The sequence below is a fragment of the Phragmites australis genome, chromosome 15 (genome assembly GCF_958298935.1).
Source record: "Phragmites australis chromosome 15, lpPhrAust1.1, whole genome shotgun sequence".
NCBI lineage: Eukaryota > Viridiplantae > Streptophyta > Magnoliopsida > Poales > Poaceae > Phragmites > Phragmites australis.
In genome coordinates this window covers 1,648,641-1,667,375 of record NC_084935.1, presented here as the reverse complement: position 1 = coordinate 1,667,375, position 18,735 = coordinate 1,648,641, and the positions used below count along the sequence as shown (strand labels likewise).

Genomic DNA, 18,735 nt, shown 5'->3' with positions numbered 1-18,735 from the left:
GTCGTCCGGGACTCCATCTTTTAAGCTTATGTTGTGGGCTAGCTAGATATGGAAAACACATAAATATCTGAACGAGGGCGAGCCTCCTCTAACACATATTTTTTATTTTAAAATTAAAAAACTGCATATATAAATAAAAAATTGCAAATACATAGTCCATTATGAAAAATTACAAATCTCATCCAGCCTCATCCTCTTCTTCTTCAGCTTGCATGTCAACAGAGGGCCTAACAACCACCCATGGTCTCCCACTTAAATTACGTTAAGACTAGCTAAGTGCCCATACCTTACAATAGAAATATTAGATATTTTAATATTAAAAATAAATTAAAAAGTATGGAAATGTGGATGTATCGTAGGAGTACCTCTGAAAAAATACATTAAAGTGATATCCTAGTTTGATTTTAGATAGATCTGGAAAAAAGGAGAAGATTATCTACTAATTTTCTTTCTATTTTTTATTTATTTTTATTAGTAAAATATGTTCAATATTCGTATCCAGTAACAAGACGAGAAAACTGAAGGACGAGAGTAGATGATAAAAATAAATAAATTATTTAAATTTTAAGAATTTCTATTAGATAAGAGGAGAGTAGGAAAAAATCTAATATAAGAATCAACTCATGTTTTATATAATAAAGATAAAAATAATATTAGCTACATTATTGAACTAAGTTCGGTCAAATTAAACTAGCATCAGAAACAAAGTTCAGCATGTTTCACATCCTAAGTTTAGGCTCACTGATCACGGACAGGCACCTCCATCACCTCCTTTGCTTTCCTTCATGCTCCTGGTACACTCTCGACGCAAATGTTGCTCCATGTACAAGACATAGACCCATGGAGGGAGGGCAATGCACCATAGGGCTATTGCGGGCGGCGGTTGAAGACGGCGGCTGTGGTGTGCGGGAGGTGTCGAGGGAGATCGGTGCGGCGACAATGATAATGATTGTGATAGTGGCCTATATTTATTATAGAGTGGTAAGTAATAGGGTGAGGCTCTGAGTTTGAGAATGATAACGTCGTTGTATGACTGTGGTGTTCTATTGTGCTGGTATTGCCGCAAAATAAATTGATGATTTGTTATTTAAAAAATTGATGATTTGTTATTTAAAAAATTGATGTTTTGATTTTGAGATGCGTGGCAGTGGGTTCAAAAATTGGTTCATTTTTCTAGGGGTTATGAAGGCCACGAGGCACAATTATGCCAGCAAAGAGCCGCCACGTAACAACATGGTTGGCAAAAATGACCGAGGAGTGAGAAGCCGTTTGGAAGATTGTCAAGGCTGGCATCGTCTTCGAAACTGTTAAAAAGTATGGTCAGGTTGAGTTCAGACAAAAATTCAAAATTAGAGAACATATATAAACGTATTTACTGAAATAGATAATATGTAGTTGTATTTATTAGTTTAGCATCCGAATTTCGGTACATCGTGTGCTAAAAATACCGTATTCGGTATATCGTGTGCCAAAAAACACTTTTTCGGCACCAACATAACCGTATACCTAAAAAGCAGACGCAATATGACTATATACAAAAAGTATTTTTCGGCACACAATATGCCGAATACGGCACTGTTGCTCGTATTCGGCACACCGTGTACCGATTACAGTCCATTTTCGACACACAGTGTGCCGAATACGGGCAACAGTACCGTATTCAGCACACCGTGTGCTGAAAATAGCATTTTCGATACATGGTGTATCAAAAGTTTATTTTCGGTATACCGTATATCGAATACGGATGCTAAATTTATAAATACGACTATATATTATCTATTTTGACAAATACACTCAGATATATTATCCAATTTTAGATTTTTACCCGGACTTCAGAGTTGCTATTGCCCATCAACTGTCTGCTCAATTCCTCCAAAGTTGCTACTACTGCACATCGCATGGGCAAGAGATCAAGACTAATATACTGGATATATACTAGTAGTAGTATATTTTAGAGGAAACTACCATGTACTGGATATATCGATATCAATATACTAACGGTGGAAGAATTCTCAAGCTACTGTAGCAGTGGGCCCTAGTATGTATATGCATGTATACGTATGTATATATATATACGTATATACATATGTATGTATATATACGTATATATACATATACGTATACATACATATGTAATTTTCTTTTTAGGAAAATTCTAGAAAATGTTAAAATAAATATTAGTTATATTAATAAATCAACTGAAAAAAAAAATCTAAAATGCAAAGAAAAATATCTAAAACTCAAAAAATATGAAACAAATTTTTTGAGGTTAGTATTACTTTCACCTACATGTTAAAACTATGTGCATGCATAAAAGTACTATTGTTTTCTCTATAATTAATTACATGTGTTTAACATTAATAATTTCATAAATAAATATTGAAATATACAAAATTTGTGAACCTAATTTTTTTAGTCTTCTTTTGTTGTGCTCCATACAAAAAATAAAAAACAGGCACAGCGTAAAGTACTATTGTTTTCTTTATAATTAATTACATGTGTTTAACATTAATAATTTTATAAATAAATATTGAAATATACAAAAATTTTGAACCTAATTTTTTTAGTCTTCTTTTATCGTGCTCCATACAAAAAATAAAAAACAGGCGCGACGTAGGCGCGCTAATCAGCCTAGTACTAGTAGTAGTACAAGACAAGCTCTTTCCTGTGCTGCAACGCTCCTCTGAACCGTTGCATCCGAAGGAACGGCAAAGTTCGATCGGCAGGAACAACGGCAATGACGACGCAACCAGTTTTGTTCAGACTCCTCATGGATCCAAGCAGCTTTCTTTTTTGAAAAAAGAAAAACGATCATCAAGCATTTGCACTGGCGAAATTGTCAAACATTTATAGCTCCAGACAGCATTCTTCAGTATAATCAAACCAATCTTTTCGGAATCTGCATGCCCCGTGCGTGCTCCAACTTGTATTTTACCGTATGGCAAAAAGCAATCACTAATCAGCATCTTCAGACTGCAAATCCAGGCAGGATACTGTTTAATACAGCACAGAGCTCAGCTCAGTCAGAAACTCACAAGTCACAACACAGATTTGCTGCACTCCCCCCCCCCCCCCCAAAGATCTTCCGGATGCCATCACTTTCCCAGAAGAAGCAAGCCGCTCAAAGCGACAAACGAAACTGATCGAGATATTCAGGACCCTAAGGGGCAAAAAATCTCTCCTTTCTCTCTCCAATAACCTCGCCTGCGCGATATCTGCAAGTTGCAGCAGAGAGCTCGAGTTGCCTATACGGCAGCATGGAGCGACAGAGTTCAGAGGCTGACAGATAGACACCGCTCGTCATCACGTGTCGCGGTGTCACTGCATCGCCACTCCCAGCCACACAACGAGACGAACGAGCAATTCCTCACCGTGTCAAGATTAGGAATCGAGAAGCGTTCCGTCCGGACTCCGGATCCACAAAGGAAGGACCGTGAGGAAAAAAAAGGCTCCTTTTTTATGCTGTCACCGCGGTTGCAGGTGACGCTTTCCAAGGCTCGCCACGCCCTTTCGCTCCCCATCGTAAACGTCGCCTTCGCCTCGACGTCCCCCGCCTCCTCGCGTCGTCTTCATCCTTGGGAGCCTTTGCCGCTCTCTCACTCGCTCTGTTGTCTCTCGTCCGTTGCTGATTCCCTGCTCGTTTGTCGCCATTGCCACTGTTCGTGCCCTGTGGAGGTAAAGCCCTGCCTGCTCCCTTCTCGGTTTCTCGATTGGGCTGGTTTCTTCCTGCGCTTGATTCGTTGCCGTGTGTCGCACCGGGCTGCTGGTTGCTAGCTAGTTCTTGGGAAACATAACCACGGCAAAAGTAGGATGAGTAGGCATTGAAATGTGGGGAATTTGTTGGTTCTTCGAATCTGTGAAAACCACTTTTTCAGTAGATACCGATACCTGAATCTTGCGCTCCATGTTTAAATTATTGGAGAAGTGGAAAAGGGGAGGTGAGGGAAGAAGAACGCATATCTTGGGAGATTTCCAGGATATGCCAAGTAGAGCCCATTGTAGTTTGTAGTTGAAGCTATGGGATTCAGTTTTGAATCTTGCAAATATTACATCTTTCGCACGCATAGATTAATGCTTTCAGCTTCCTATTTTTCTCTCTTTTTTGCCTGTGTGAAGACATGGTGAATTCGGGGTCAGCGTCTGGAAAGAAATCTCTAAATACGGTCACTTTGCTTTTCAAATTACCGTATTACACACAATGGGGGCAGAGTCTTCTTATTGCCGGCTCAGAACCGGCACTTGGATCATGGAATGTAAAGCAAGGATTGCCTCTGAGTCCAGTTCACCAGGACAATGAGCTAATCTGGTGTGGGCAAGTTTCTGTTGCTGCTGGCTTCACCAGTGAGTACAAATACTATGTAGTGGATGACAACAGGAATGTTTTGAGATGGGAGTCTGGGGAGAAGAGGAAACTGGTACAGCCGGGGGGCATCCAGGAAGGAGACATAGTCGAGATCCGTGACTGGTGGCAGGTACTAACTAGAATTTCCATGCATTTGTTAGAACATTCTTTATGATTATTGTATATTCTTATGCTTTAAAGGAAGTAGTAGCAATATATGGTCTTACATTTTTAGCTGAATGCATGGTATCAGTTATTAGTGTCTTTTGTACTAGATGATTTTGGCATTGCTGTTTGTCAGATTAATGTCATACAAGTATCTTTTTGTTTGTTTGTTTTTACAAAAAAGAAGTTTTTTGTTCTGTACTATGTTTTAATAGTCGTTTTCTGAATTCAGGACGCTTCTGAAGCTCTTTTTCTTAGAAGTGCATTCAAGAATGTCATCTTCAATGCTACTGAAAATGCTAAAAGAGAATTGCAGTCAGTGTCTCTCAACAAAAGCTTGGATCCTGAAGGTATATTTTTATGTTAAAAGTTGAAACCGATGGAACAAGCAGGCATTAGAACAGTAAATCGACATATATCTGATCTTTCATATATATCTACTGAAAAAGAATTAATATGACACCATGTTTTCACTCTTCACATGTTAAATATGTCAAGTAAAACGTGCTGATAATTCTTTTTTGGAAAGAATGAGTAATTGTTTTCTTCCTAGTTCGTTAGCTGTATAGAACTCTGTTAGATGATGTCTTTTGCTATGTACTCTCTCTGATCTCAAATATAAGTCCATTAGGACATCGACACGGTCTCCAATATGGCACTTTGACTAATAATATCTATAAAATATATTATTTCAAATAGAAAGAGTTATATATTATGTTAGTATTATTCATGATGAATCTAGTAACATCAACCTTATGTTGTCAATCTATATGATTTTTTAGCTATTGACGGTCAAAGCTAAAAAAGTTTGACTCAGGACAAACCTAAATCTACATATATTTGTGATTGGAGGGAGTATTTGAAATGGAAGCTGACAGTAAATTTTATCCTTGAGGCTTTTGAAATAAATAAAAATTCTTTTGGAAACATGCAGGACCTACTTATTTATATTAATGTGTGGAAGGAAAGTAGCAAAGAAATGAATTGATTCTATTTTAAGGGAAGCACATGGCATTAAAAAGTTTTAGGGCCTACGTATTCAAATTAAAATTTTATAGGGAGATAACAACGAAATGAACTGATTCTATTTTAAGAGAAGCACATGGCATTAGCATTTCCTGATTTGTCTTATCTAATATTTCCCCGAACAGATATTGTTGTCCAATTTGTTATTAGCTGTCCTCGACTAGGAGCTGGCTCTACTGTAAGTATTACGTTCATAAATTTCTTTTCTTTTTCCTAAACTATCCTTAATTATCGTAATGAATACCATTGTGGTTAATTTATACCAGCTTGCTGGTGGCCCTAACTATTGCTAATAACAAAACTTTAGGTCATCGTCACTGGAAGTAACCCCCAATTGGGAAGATGGCGAGCTCAAGATGGTCTCAAGCTGAACTATGTTGGAGATTGCATTTGGAAAGCAAATTGTGTTTTGCGAAAATCTGAGTTCCCAGTAAAATATCCTTGCTCAAATGATCATTCCCTTAGTTTTAATTAGATATGTTATGCTGTATGAATATATTTGCCAATATTTCTGAAAGCGCCATGTTTTTAGGTGTTGACCAATACCTTGTCCTTGAAAATTTTTTCTTTTCGAGATTTTTTTTCTTTAACAATTTTCCACATATAAATACTGTCAAATCAGTCAAGCAGGAAGTTCTTCATTGGAGCTCGGTCCAAACAGGGAGGTTGATGTTGATTTATCATCACCCAAGCAATCCAGATACATCCTATTATCTGATGGTGCCCTCAGGGTAATGTATGCAATCATAATGAGTCATCCGTTTAGGATCTGCTAAGATTCATGGATTTATTGCCAGAGAGCTTGCTGGGAATTTCTTGACCATTTTAATTAGAAATCATTGGCCATGCTATGATGCATTATAGGCAATTAATAATATTCAGTATATACGAACATATGCTTGACAGAACCATGGAACTCTGTACTTTGGCAAGAAATCTGAGAACGCGGTTTGCATCATACACAACCAACAATGTGGATTAATACTTTGCATTTACCAGGACGCACCATGGAGGGGTGCAGGTGTTGCTGTACCCATATTTTCAATCAGATCAGATGAGGACCTTGGTGTTGGAGAATTTCTAGATCTTAAATTACTTGTTGACTGGGCAGTCAACTCAGGCTTTCATCTTGTTCAGCTTCTTCCTATCAACGATACTTCAGTTCATGGGATGTGGTGGGATTCTTATCCATACAGGTAGGACTAATATCCATTACAAAAGATTCCTGTGCGTTATGATGCTTTTTCGTGGAGTACAAAAGGACCATATCTAAACAGTAGCAATGCCCCTACATGTGTTTATTTACAGCTCGCTCTCTGTGTTTGCGTTGCACCCCTTGTACCTGAGAGTACAAGCACTATCAGATGCAGTTCCAGCGGATGTTAAGGTATACCTTTGTTATGTGTTCATACTTACTCTTTGTGCTTCTTTTCTGTGTTGTATTTTCATTTCACTAAACGCTTAAATGAGTTTTCCCTCACCTCAAACAGTATTCAATTTGAATTTTATCACAGGAAGAAATCCAGCAGGCGAAGAAGCAGTTGGATCAAAAGGTTGGTACATTTGCTTATGATTCGTGGAGCTGTTTTCTTAAATCTATTTTTTTTGGTTATTTCCCTAACTTGAAAATGATCTGTAAAATAGGATGTCGACTACGAGGCGACATTGACCACAAAATTATCGATTGCAAGGAAAATATTCAATTTAGAAAAGGACAAAGTGCTAAATTCAACTTCATTTAAGAAGTTCTTATCTGAAAATGAGGTAGATTTACTGTTATGTTGTTTATCATGTGTAGCCATGGTACTTGATTGCCTATTCCAAGTTGTATGTGATAACTTTCATACTTAATGTTCCAATAGGAATGGCTGAAACCATATGCGGCATTTTGCTTTTTGCGAGACTTCTTCGAGACATCTGATCACAGCCAGTGGGGTCGGTTTTCTCAGTTTTCCAAGGAGAAGGTATTGGAAATTGTACATTGCTACTTGGATCTTTCTGGACACTATAGGTTTCCAAGAACAGCTCAATACGTAGATATTATGTCATTTAGTCTAATTCTTTGTGATAGCACGTATGTAACATGAGCACTAAGAGATGGCTTCCTTCTGTAACTTGTTTCAGCTTGACAAGCTTGTTTCTGAAGGTACTTTGCACCATGATGTTATATATTTTCATTACTATGTCCAGTACCATCTACATATGCAAGTAAGTATGGGCTGTTGTTGTTATTCTGAACTGCTTACAGAATTACTCTCATGGTATATTTTGGACATTATTTTTATTTCCTTTTTATTAGTTATCAGAGGCAGCTGCATATGCAAGGAAGAAAAAGGTTGTCCTAAAAGGAGACTTACCTATTGGTGTTGATAGGAATAGTGTGGATACTTGGGTATACCCTACTTTATTTCGCATGAATACCGCTACTGGAGCACCTCCTGATTATTTTGACAAAAATGGGCAAAATTGGGGTTTTCCTACATATAACTGGGAGGAGATGTCAAAGGATAATTATGGGTGGTGGCGAGCTCGTTTGACACAGGTTATTTAACATCACAGGTGCTGTGTCTGTCTGGTCGTCTTTGCCTTTTATTATTCACATCCTATTAGCATGTTGCAGATGGCAAAGTACTTCACAGCATACAGGATAGACCACATCTTGGGTTTCTTTAGGATATGGGAGCTTCCGGATCATGCTGCAACAGGTTTAGTTGGGAAATTTAGACCATCAATTCCTCTTAGTCAGGTTTGTTTCTGTATCTGTTCAGCAGACTAGAAGGGACTGGCGAAAGCCTCTGGAGTAGGTTATCTGACTTGTTCCTAATTTGACTTTCAGGATGAGCTTTTAAGTGAAGGCCTATGGGATTTTGATCGAATGAGCCGACCATACATTCGTCAGGAAATGCTGGAGGTTATGTGTTTAAAATGATGCTTCAGAATTCTTTTTCGATAGAATTTTAGGACACCATCATGACGTTTCTATTCTTTTCAGGAGAAGTTTGGATCCTTTTGGACAGTTATTGCAGCCAACTTTCTAAATGAGTATCAGAAGCATTGTTATGAGGTACGGTAGTCAATTATATTCTTCATCTGGAATGTATCAGCCGCTCAAGACTGATTGCAAATCTCAATATAAAAGCCTCTATTTTGTATTCTCAGTTGTGTGTTCTTTTACTGCAATTTTGTTTCCAAAGGATTGCTGGCTTTGATTTCCCTCGTTTTCTATTGTTTGCTTCATGTGTATAGTTTAAAGAGGAATGCAACACAGAGAAAAAAATTATTGCGAAGATTAAAACAAGTCCTGAAAAGTCACTTTGGCTAGAGAAAGAAGACAGTATCCAGCGTGGTCTTTTCGATCTACTACAGGTAATTTGGGTCTTCTGTTGTGATTTACTTACACTGTTGTCGACACACTTTGAATAAGGGGGATATTCAAAGTTGTACTAATTACCGTGGGATTAAGCTGATGAGCCATACGATGAAGCTATGGGAGAGAGTCATTGAACACCGCTTACGAAGAATGACAAGCGTGACCAAAAATCAGTTTGGTTTCATGCCTGGGAGGTCGACCATGGAAGCTATCTTCTTGGTACGACAACTTATGGAGAGATACAGGGAGCAAAAGAAGGACTTGCATATGGTGTTCATTGACTTAGAGAAGGCCTACGATAAGATACCGCGGAATGTTATGTGGTGGGCTTTGGAGAAGCACAAAGTCCCAACAAAGTATAGTACCCTTATCAAGGATATGTACGATAATGTTGTGACAAGTGTTCGGACAAGCGATGGTGACACCGATGATTTTCCAATTAGAATAGGACTGCACCAAGGGTCAGCTTTGAGCCTTTATCTTTTTGCTTTGGTGATGGATGAGGTCACAAGGGATATACAAGGTGATATCCCATGGTGTATGCTCTTTGCAGATGATGTGGTGCTAGTCGACGATAGTCGGACGGGGGTAAATGAAAAGTTGGAGCTGTGGAGACAGACCTTGGAGTCGAAGGGTTTTAGGCTTAGTAGAACTAAAACTGAGTACATGAGGTGCGATTTTAGTACTACTAGGCACGAGGAGGATGAGGTTTGCCTTGACGGGCAGGTGATACCTCAGAAGGATACCTTTCGATATTTGGGGTCGATGCTGCAGAAGGATGGTGAAATCGATGAAGATGTGAGCCATCGAATCAAAGCAGGGTGGATGAAGTGGCGCCAAGCTTCCGGCGTCCTCTGCGACAAGAGAGTACCACAGAAGCTAAAAGGCAGGTTCTATAGGACGGCAATTAGACCTGCGATGTTGTATGGCGCAGAATGTTGGCCAACTAAAAGGCAACATGTCCAACGGTTGAGTGTAGCGGAGATGCGCATGCTGAGATGGATGTGTGGCCACACAAGAAAGGATCGGGTTCGGAATGAGGACATACGTGATAGAGTTGGTGTAGCACCAATTGAAGAGAAGCTTGTCCAACATCGTTTGAGATGGTTTGGGCATATACAACGCAGGCCCTCAGAAGCGCCTGTACATAGCGGAAGAATAAAGCGTGCGGATAATGTCAAGAGAGGTCGAGGTAGACCAAACTTAACATGGGAGGAGTCGGTAAAGAGGGATCTGAAAGACTGGAATATCACCAAAGAACTAGCTATGGACAGGGGTGCGTGGAAGTTAGCTATCCACGTACCAGAACCATGACTACACTTGCAAGATCTTATGGGTTTCATCTCTAGCCTACCCAACTTGTTTGGGACTGAAAGGCTTTGTTGTTGTTGTTGTTGTTGTTGTTGTCGACACACTTTATTGTCCATGTTATGACATCTCCTAACATATCCAGCTCCTTTTCAATTTAGAACTAAATATTGCTTGTTCTACAGAATATCGTCTTTATCAGAAATCCAGAGGACTCCACAAAATTTTATCCCCGTTTCAACCTGGAAGATACTTCAAGTTTTAGGGATCTAGATGAACACAGGTAATGCTAATTGTTCTCAACTATAGTTCTTCCATTCTCCTTGTTCAAGATTGAGGGGATTTGATCTACCTACTTGTGGTTTAATCTGTAAATTTGCTTCAGGCTACTAAATGTTGATAAAATATTTCTTGTAACAGCGTAAAGGCATTTTGCTGTTGTACTTTGTTATCTGCTGCTCTTTTCCATTAAACGGTTGCTTTTTATCTACGGTTATCGCTCGACTTTGTAGTTAACATTTCGCATAATGTATTTTTCGTAGTACTTTGCTCTCCAGAAAATGAAAATAGTATCTTAGTATCTTTAGTAGGCAGTTTGTTCTCAAGAAAATAAAATTAGCGTGCACCACCTTTTAAGTCATCCTATTTGCTAATTACTCTATTTATGCAATGTGTCCCAACAATTCTGTGTTTATTCATTATTTCATCCTCTCATCTAGCATTGTTTTACAGCAAAAATGTTCTCAGAAGATTGTACTATGACTATTATTTTGCTCGCCAAGAAAATCTTTGGCGTCAGAATGCACTGAAGACTCTGCCTGTCCTGTTGAACTCATCGGATATGTTGGCATGTGGGGAAGACCTTGGTCTTATCCCTGCTTGTGTTCACCCTGTATGACACCTTTTCTGGACATGCTAACTAATCCACTGATTTCTACTGACTGTTCATAAATAACAGCAATACTTCTATCCAGGTTATGCAAGAACTCGCGTTGATTGGATTACGCATCCAGAGAATGCCTAGTGAACCAAACTTGGAATTTGGTATTCCATCTCAGTATAGCTATATGACGGTGTGTTTCCATCCTTTACAGTATTATACTCGGATATACTGGGGAATATAATAAGTGTGTTCTAGACTGAAAATGATATAGAGATTTAGATTGATTTGATGATCAATTTTGCTGGGATGTTTCAGGTTTGTGCTCCCTCATGTCATGATTGCTCCACACTACGTGCTTGGTGGGAAGAAGATGAAGAAAGAAGAAGTCGTTTCTACAATATTGTAATTGGCAGCGATGAAGAGCCCCCATCTCGCTGCACCCCAGAAGTAGTGCACTTCATTGTTCAGCAGCATTTTGATGCTCCATCAATGTGGGCAATCTTTCCGCTACAGGTACACAACTTGAACTCGCGTCATAGATCAAACATTTCTCAACTTGAATAAGCAGATGAATATACTTCGAATTTTGCCTTTATCAGGACCTTCTCGCACTGAAAGACAAGTACACCACAAGACCAGCAGCAGAGGAAACAATCAATGACCCCACAAACCCAAAGCACTACTGGAGATTCCGTAAGTCAAATTTCCATCATTTTCCCCTCTTCATCAAAATAAAGCATTTCAGTTTTAGAAAAGTAAGGCTATCCTTGAAATGACGCCTTCTTTTGAGCAAAACCTCCCGTTGAATTTATGACGATAGGACTGTTTTTTTATTGTTATCTGGTTTAGGTAGTGGCAACGTTGGATGAGTTGCATCTTGCAACTGCTGAAATATAAACAGTTCAGCTTATGTGTTTATGCTACTACCCACTTAACCATTTGATGTGGAGCTATACCCATCAAGAGAGGTGGCACAGCAAGCAAATTTAATATTTGGAAGCGTAATAGAATGCTAGCCTGTCAACTTTGAATGAATAAAAAATACCTCGGAGAGCAAGCTTTTAGGACACCATCATTTTCATATGGCTCATTGGCATAGCTTTCTTCTTCTTCAGCTAAAGCGACATATCTTAAGTCACACAAACGATTCACAGTTCTATTGTAAACTTAGGGCTCGTTTGGCAGGGCTCTAGATTCTCCCAGAAACGTTTCGGTTTCAGATTCTCCCTGGAAACGTTTCTCTGGTGAATCACCCTTAATTTTCTGAAAACGTTTGGCAGGGATTCTGGATTCGGATTCTTGAAGAAAAATGACCTGAGTGATTCTAGAAACGGGTGAAACACCATTTTAGGTGATTCTCCTCGTAGTGTTAAAAATGAGAAACGTTTCAGGTGATTCAAGGTGAAACGTTTCACGTTTTGGTGCGTTTGGTAGGGATTCTAGAGAATCACCAGAGAATCTGAAACGTTTCTTGCAACCAAACGGGGCCTTAATCCCAAAAAGGTGTTTCTTTTCCTTGGGTCTAACTTCTCCCCAATATTTTCAGGTGTACATGTGACATTGGAGTCCCTGTTGGACGACAAGGACATCCAAGCAACCATCAAGGACCTTGTCACAAGTAGTGGGAGGTCCTTTCCTGGCAAGGTGGAAGGTGCCAACGAAAGCGGAGAGAAGCTATCTAAGGTGCAGTTGAACGATAAACCTTAGGACAGGATCACAAGATCAGCTGAACGGGATAACGATTACAAGTAAATAGAATAAGGCGGCGGATTACCATGTCAGTTCAGCCGATGTTTATTTCAGCTAGAATTCTTTTGCACCCATGAGGTTCTTTAACACTGGAAATAATAAGCATCATTTATCAAGTCAGCAAGTGGAATAATTTAGCCCATGTTGGTTTTCATGCATAAAAATCTTTTCCCATGATTCATTTGTTTCTTCCGTTTTCTTTTTGAGGGGTCGATCCACTTGTCTCTTGCTGACACATTTCTACTTCTGTCTGATTTATTAAGGCATTGAAATGGATTTCCTGTGCAGTTCGTGTGCCCTAATAAATCGATATGGTGCGTTGGTTCATGAGATGCACGTAAATGTTAGTTCCTTTAATTTTGATGTTTCTTTGAGAATAAGTTATTTTCTGGATCTGGGTGACAATTCCATTTCTTTTGGTACAGTGCAAAAGAAAAGGTCGTGGTTATGGATGGTTCTCTCCAGCTGCTTTCCGTCGTAGTCTAACTTTCGGTTTGGAGTTTGTTTATACCAAATGCAAATTCATAAAAACATCAGCAGCTGTTCCTTATTGAGGTGGTCCCAAGTTTCGGTTATACCGAATGCCAATTCATAAACACATTATCAGCTGCTCCTTACTTGATGCGGTCCTAGATGTGAAGGTCGTTTCCTTAATTTTCAACTGGTTAGGTCATCTTTAACAGATACTTTAAAAATTCATCATCTATAATACTATTATAGCATTCTTTAACACTATTATAGTATCTTTTATTTTTTTTCATCTCTAACAGCTACCTCCTACCTTATTTATTCTCTTTCATTACTCTCCTCCTCTTAGACTCGTGCATACGCTATAAACAGTATTAGAGACTCCCATATACAGCCGCATATTTGTTGACCCCCTCCCGTCATCGGTTTCACTGTAGGAGTCAAAGCGGAGTCCGTTGAAGTTGGATGCCGCCGCTCCCTATCGGCAAAGGACAGAAAAAAAAACATCGACACAGGGTACGGCAAGAAATGCTGAAGCTGATGGAGTTGGCTTTAGGCCATCTCCAGCAGAGGAGGCATTTTTGCAGATTCAGGTGCTACAGTGATTTTGCGGTATTGTTCACGTACTGTAGCAACTCCACAGAATCGGTACCTGATGCTACAGTATTGCTACAGTACTGCGGAGAGAGAAATCGGGTCTGCAAATTTGCGGAGCTACTGTAGCATCCGTAACACTGTAGCACACTGCTCACAGAGACTGCAGTGGGTCGGAGGAAGAAAACAAAGTCTGTACTGTAGCAACATTGTATCTTTACTATTCACAAAGGCTGACAGCGGGTCCGGAGAGAGAAAAAGAGGAGTAGAAGGTAGAAAATAGGATAGCTGCTGAAGATAAAAAAATAAGGGATACTGTAATAGTGATAAGGGATGCTGTAATAGTGTTTTTGAGGATGAAAATTTAAGGTAGCTGCTGGAGATGACGTTAGATACTATCATCTGAAAGGACACCTTCAGCACTTATTTTTGTCTTTGCAATAAGTTTCAGAAACCACTTTGTCTGAAGAGACGTAAGCTCTGCTACCTTGCCCTTTGTACTAGCAAATGAAAAGGATCAGAAAACTTCAGAAACGGGCATGCAGACGCTGGCTCAGGCCAGATTTCGTTTGAAGTCTAAAGAGATGAAATAAATGAGATAGGTGCAGTACTTTCCTTTGTACTAGAAATGAAAATTGAAGAGGGTGAGAGTTGGAACTTCAGAAATGGACGTGCCAATTGCCATTCGAGGATACGTTGGCAATTTATTTTGCAAGCTCTGTGAGGTTGATGGTACGATCGAGTACAGGTTTTTATTTTGTTTTATTCTTGACTGTAATTTTAAATTTTAAATTCAAAACAAACGAATCTGGTTTCCGAAGTGGTTATATATCGCCAACATGTGTGTGCCATATGCTTCCTTTCCGAAAAGCTCCGAAAGGGCCAGAGCAGCTTACGGACCACTGATTGAGAAGAATAAAAAATTGAACAGATGAGAGTTCAAATTTTTAATAAACTACCCCTCCGCGTACAGGTCACAACCTTGCCTTTCTTTGCGTCGCTTTAGAACACCAAACCCATTCTGTAACCACGGTCACAAAAATTGCCAATTTTTTCTTTTTCTTTTTTCTTTCTTGAGACCAGTCCCAGAAGTATAACCTGATAGTTACTGACTGCAGTAACTGGAAACCTTGGACCACGAAGATGTTTGACAGTTACTGCAGTAACTGAAAATCATGGACCACAAAGATATGATTTTCAGTCAACCTAACAGCTTAACGACTAGCAAGCAGATCAAAAGCGGGCACGGCTTGTTTTTGCTCTGTCTGTGTGGCGATGTGTACGCGGCGCATCAGTGTATTAGGTCAGATCACAAAGAGACAGGATTCAGTTTTCGCCATCATCGAGCTCGAGCTCACCTGTCGCCGGCCGTCGCCGGAGAAGCTTCTATCAGCAGCACGACTGCACGAGAAGGGTGCAACCTATCGCCGATCAGCTCCTTTGGCCCTACTTTTCCGTTCCAAAATTCGGTGGCAACACCACCATTGAATCTGGAGTCGGACGAGGAAAGCGAGTTCCTCTTGTCTGCCACCTCTCTCTCTCCTTGGCTTGGCTGGCTGGTTGGCACCGGGTTTTAAATTGATGATTTGCCGCTCACAAGATTTACACTTTGATTATTATACCACTCATGTTAATGAATATGACTGTAGGCCCGAGTGGCAAAAAATCAATTGACTCAAGTGTGCCCAGATTTTTCTTTGGTCACTTGATGTTGGCATCCGCTACTTTTGTCAAAGGTGGTTAACCTTTTCTTTCATTCATTCAGTACATTCTAGAAATGTTGCAATTCTCAGAGAGTCAGAGTTAAGACTTGAATTAACAGGCAAGTAAGTACACTAGCTACCTCACCAACTAACCCAATTTCAGATCATGGTCGACATACAGCAACCCAAAAAATGCTAAACAAATTGTGAAAAATAGCTGTACAAAGGAAACAAACAAAGGAGCATATAAGCTTGTGTGTGTTGGACGGCGGTTTTGGCTTTGCCGTCGTCGTCGTATTGAGAACTTGAGATCATGAGATGTGTGTTGAATTCATGGATACCCTGAGGCGAGGCAGTCCTCCCAGAACTTGCGGTCCTCCTCCTGCCGCTCAGCCGCGCGCTTCGGGTCCTCCTCCGCCGTCGCCTCCTGCGTTTGCGGCGCCGCCGGCAGCGGGAACGCCGGCGCCAGCTGCTCCCACCAAGCACGGCTCCCCGCCTTCTTCCCTCCCTCGTCGTCGGCGGCTTCTTGGAGCTGCTGGTAGTAGCTGCACTCGTCTCCCTCGACGCAGCTGCTGCACCCGTCGTCGTCGTCCTCCATCTCCTCCTCGTGGCAGCACGAACTGCCGCCGTAGGAGGAGGAGTCGGTCGCCGCCGCGCGGTGCGGGTGCGGGCACGACTCCGCGACGCTCTCGCTGTCGTCGAGGGCAACAGCGTCGGCGCGGGACCTCGGGAGCAGCGCGAACTGAGGCCGGGCGATCGGCGGCGGAGCGGCGCGCGGCGGGTGCACGGTGGCCATGGCAGGCGGGTGGAGGGAAGGCGCGGAGGCGAGAGTGACATGGGCGGAAACCGTAGGTATTTATAGCAGACCACCGCGCATACGCAGCGAATTCACCAAGCGGACAACCAGTCATACTACTGCAGGAATATTTTTAGTTTACTAATAATTGCACATGCATTTCATACACATAAAATTAATATAAGATATAGCAATTTCAAAAATAATATAATAAAAGAGAGATTTGTACACAGAATTCACAATACAATTATGTAATTTTAGGAGGAAGTAGAATGGTGAATATCTAGACAGGAAGGTGAAGAGGTTTGTATGATCCAGAGCTTGTTGTCTATAACAACGTTGTGCGGGAGGATTAAGATAGTAACTGATTTGTGATGAGATAAAAATAATTTTTGTACATTGATGTAAAAATAAAGTAATGGAAGCAACCTCCGTAGTAAACGACGTGCGAACAACGACACACCCTCTCTAGAAAACTAGCGTTGTATGCGAAGTGTGGGTGACGACACACCCTCTCTAGAAAACCGGTGTTGTATGAGAAGTGTGCGAGGCAGAGAGACTAAACGACGTAGGCGAAGTGCGGGAGGTGGCACACCCTCTAGAGAAACACAAAGTTGTAGGCAAAGTACGGGAGGCGGCACACTATTTAGAGAAATCCGATGATGAATATATGTAAGTCAAATATTAGACGTCTAGTATAGAAGATAAATAATAAAAGATTAAATATATTTTTTGAATGAGTAACAAAGTCTAACTTTATACGGTGATCATTTAATTAATTTAGATGGTCGATAAAGTTCGAGTGGATTCACTATAACTTGTGTATTTTATTAAAGTATAGGTTTTCGAACAAACATTACCAAAAGCGCGCTCAAACGTATTAAGATTTTCCGCGGTCCCATGAATTTTGCTATTAGACCTGCTCAAACGCCTAACCGAGATGCTCATGAACATATTTAGTACATTAAAATACACCAACCAAACCACCCATATTTCAAGTACGTTAAGTCATACGTGGAAACCACTAGAGGAAGTTTCAGAAAGAAAATATATTACAACCGGAAACAATCACCAAACTCGGCATTTTTCACTGCAAAAAAGAAGAACTCGGCAATTTTCCACTGCCAAAAAAAAAACCAGGGAAAAAAACTAGCATGAGCTCAAATATGCCGTGTGCTGAATGATTGAACCTATTCTAGAAACGCTGGTTTGACTAGTTTGATTTCTCACAAAGGACGGGCAGCATATATATTTGTTAAAAGCGCCATGAGACTCGAACTTGAAAATGCCCAAGAATTAATTCGTACAAAAAATGCCAAAAGATTCTTAAAAATACCAAAGGGCTCACCCTATACTTCCGTAAAACCTGACCAAACTCATCAACCCATTTGCGAGATTCGAAACAAAAAAAAAGAAGGTAAAACTAACCAATCGACTTGTGCTGCTTCAAAATTTGATTTCCATACAATTTTCATCCATGCATTCGACAATGACGATGAGAAATGTATTTTTTCGCGTACAACAAACCAATCAATCAATCACGCAAAAGGTTTCCATAGAACTGTAGGTGAGATTAACTGGACGTTGGGGAGATTAGGTGCCTGCACACCAGCTGCTGTCCCGTGCCGTGCTGGGTTTGGAATTTCGTTCCAGACAGCGCACGCCACTGAAGCACCAGCCACAACGGCAGCATTATTAGGGAAAAGGAAGCTCGCGCGGCCGCGGCCGGCGCCTGCGATACGTACGCGCCGTCCGTCCCCTCCCCCCGGCCCCTTCTAGAAGCGCTGACTCCGAGGTGGTCGAGGTCTCCCTTCTAGAAGCCCAGCCGGTGACGTCCACCCTCACACAGACGTACCTCTTGACTCTGCCTGCTGCTGATCCGCTAAAAAGTCTATTTTGCGTTCTTCAAATATTATGAGAGTCTGGAAATCAATCTACTACGAGGCTCGGATATATGACATCTTTTAACTAATAAAACTGTAAACTTTACAACCTCGAGGCTAAAAACACTCTAAGTTTATTGACGCGGCATCCACTTATTCAGATTTTAGTGACATAGTGTCCACGTAAGCAACTCAGTCATAAGAAAATGAGTAGCATGGCCTGGTGTTATCTTTCCCTCTGTGACGATGTCACGCTGGTGCTCCTCCATTTCGGCTGCTAGGCTACTACTGGCCTCATTATGCATTTCTTTTATTTATTTCCATGGTCATACTACTTGGTCCGTCATGTCACGCGTGTGCCACATAGGATGAAAACCGTCTTCAAATTGGCATGTGGTAATTTATCCAGTTTCAGTAGTTTAGGATTGTAGTATATCTAATATTAAAG

The 18,735-nt window shown here is 40.6% G+C and overlaps 2 protein-coding genes across 2 annotated transcripts; one reads left to right on the top strand and one right to left on the bottom strand.

Annotated features, from left to right (window-relative positions):
- Nucleotides 1-3,247: 3,247 nt before the first annotated feature.
- On the top strand, nucleotides 3,248-12,963 carry LOC133892365 (4-alpha-glucanotransferase DPE2-like). Its single transcript, XM_062333087.1, has 23 exons — nucleotides 3,248-3,675; nucleotides 4,117-4,472; nucleotides 4,740-4,857; nucleotides 5,659-5,711; nucleotides 5,841-5,972; nucleotides 6,139-6,264; nucleotides 6,533-6,729; nucleotides 6,842-6,920; nucleotides 7,048-7,086; nucleotides 7,178-7,297; nucleotides 7,396-7,497; nucleotides 7,658-7,741; nucleotides 7,833-8,075; nucleotides 8,154-8,279; nucleotides 8,370-8,444; nucleotides 8,526-8,597; nucleotides 8,780-8,899; nucleotides 10,397-10,494; nucleotides 10,944-11,103; nucleotides 11,186-11,284; nucleotides 11,410-11,607; nucleotides 11,694-11,787; nucleotides 12,641-12,963. Exons 2-23 carry the CDS (start codon nucleotides 4,119-4,121, stop codon nucleotides 12,799-12,801), a joined length of 2,850 nt encoding a protein of 949 aa, XP_062189071.1. The 5' UTR covers nucleotides 3,248-3,675; nucleotides 4,117-4,118; the 3' UTR covers nucleotides 12,802-12,963.
- A 2,715-nt stretch (nucleotides 12,964-15,678) lies between these two features.
- Nucleotides 15,679-16,454, bottom strand: LOC133892859 (uncharacterized). The gene has a single exon (XM_062333837.1). It carries the CDS (start codon nucleotides 16,402-16,404, stop codon nucleotides 15,940-15,942), a length of 465 nt encoding a protein of 154 aa, XP_062189821.1. The 5' UTR covers nucleotides 16,405-16,454; the 3' UTR covers nucleotides 15,679-15,939.
- Nucleotides 16,455-18,735: the final 2,281 nt, after the last annotated feature.

Excerpts from the sequence above, each read along its gene's own strand:
- LOC133892859 (XM_062333837.1), bottom strand. The coding sequence starts at position 16,404 with ATGGCCACCGTGCACCCGCCGCGCGCCGCTCCGCCGCCGATCGCCCGG.
- LOC133892365 (XM_062333087.1), top strand. The coding sequence starts at position 4,119 with ATGGTGAATTCGGGGTCAGCGTCTGGAAAGAAATCTCTAAATACGGTC. Across the intron at positions 6,265-6,532 it reads TATCTGATGGTGCCCTCAGG|GACGCACCATGGAGGGGTGC; the intron begins GTAATGTATGCA and ends TGCATTTACCAG. Across the intron at positions 8,076-8,153 it reads GGCGAGCTCGTTTGACACAG|ATGGCAAAGTACTTCACAGC; the intron begins GTTATTTAACAT and ends AGCATGTTGCAG.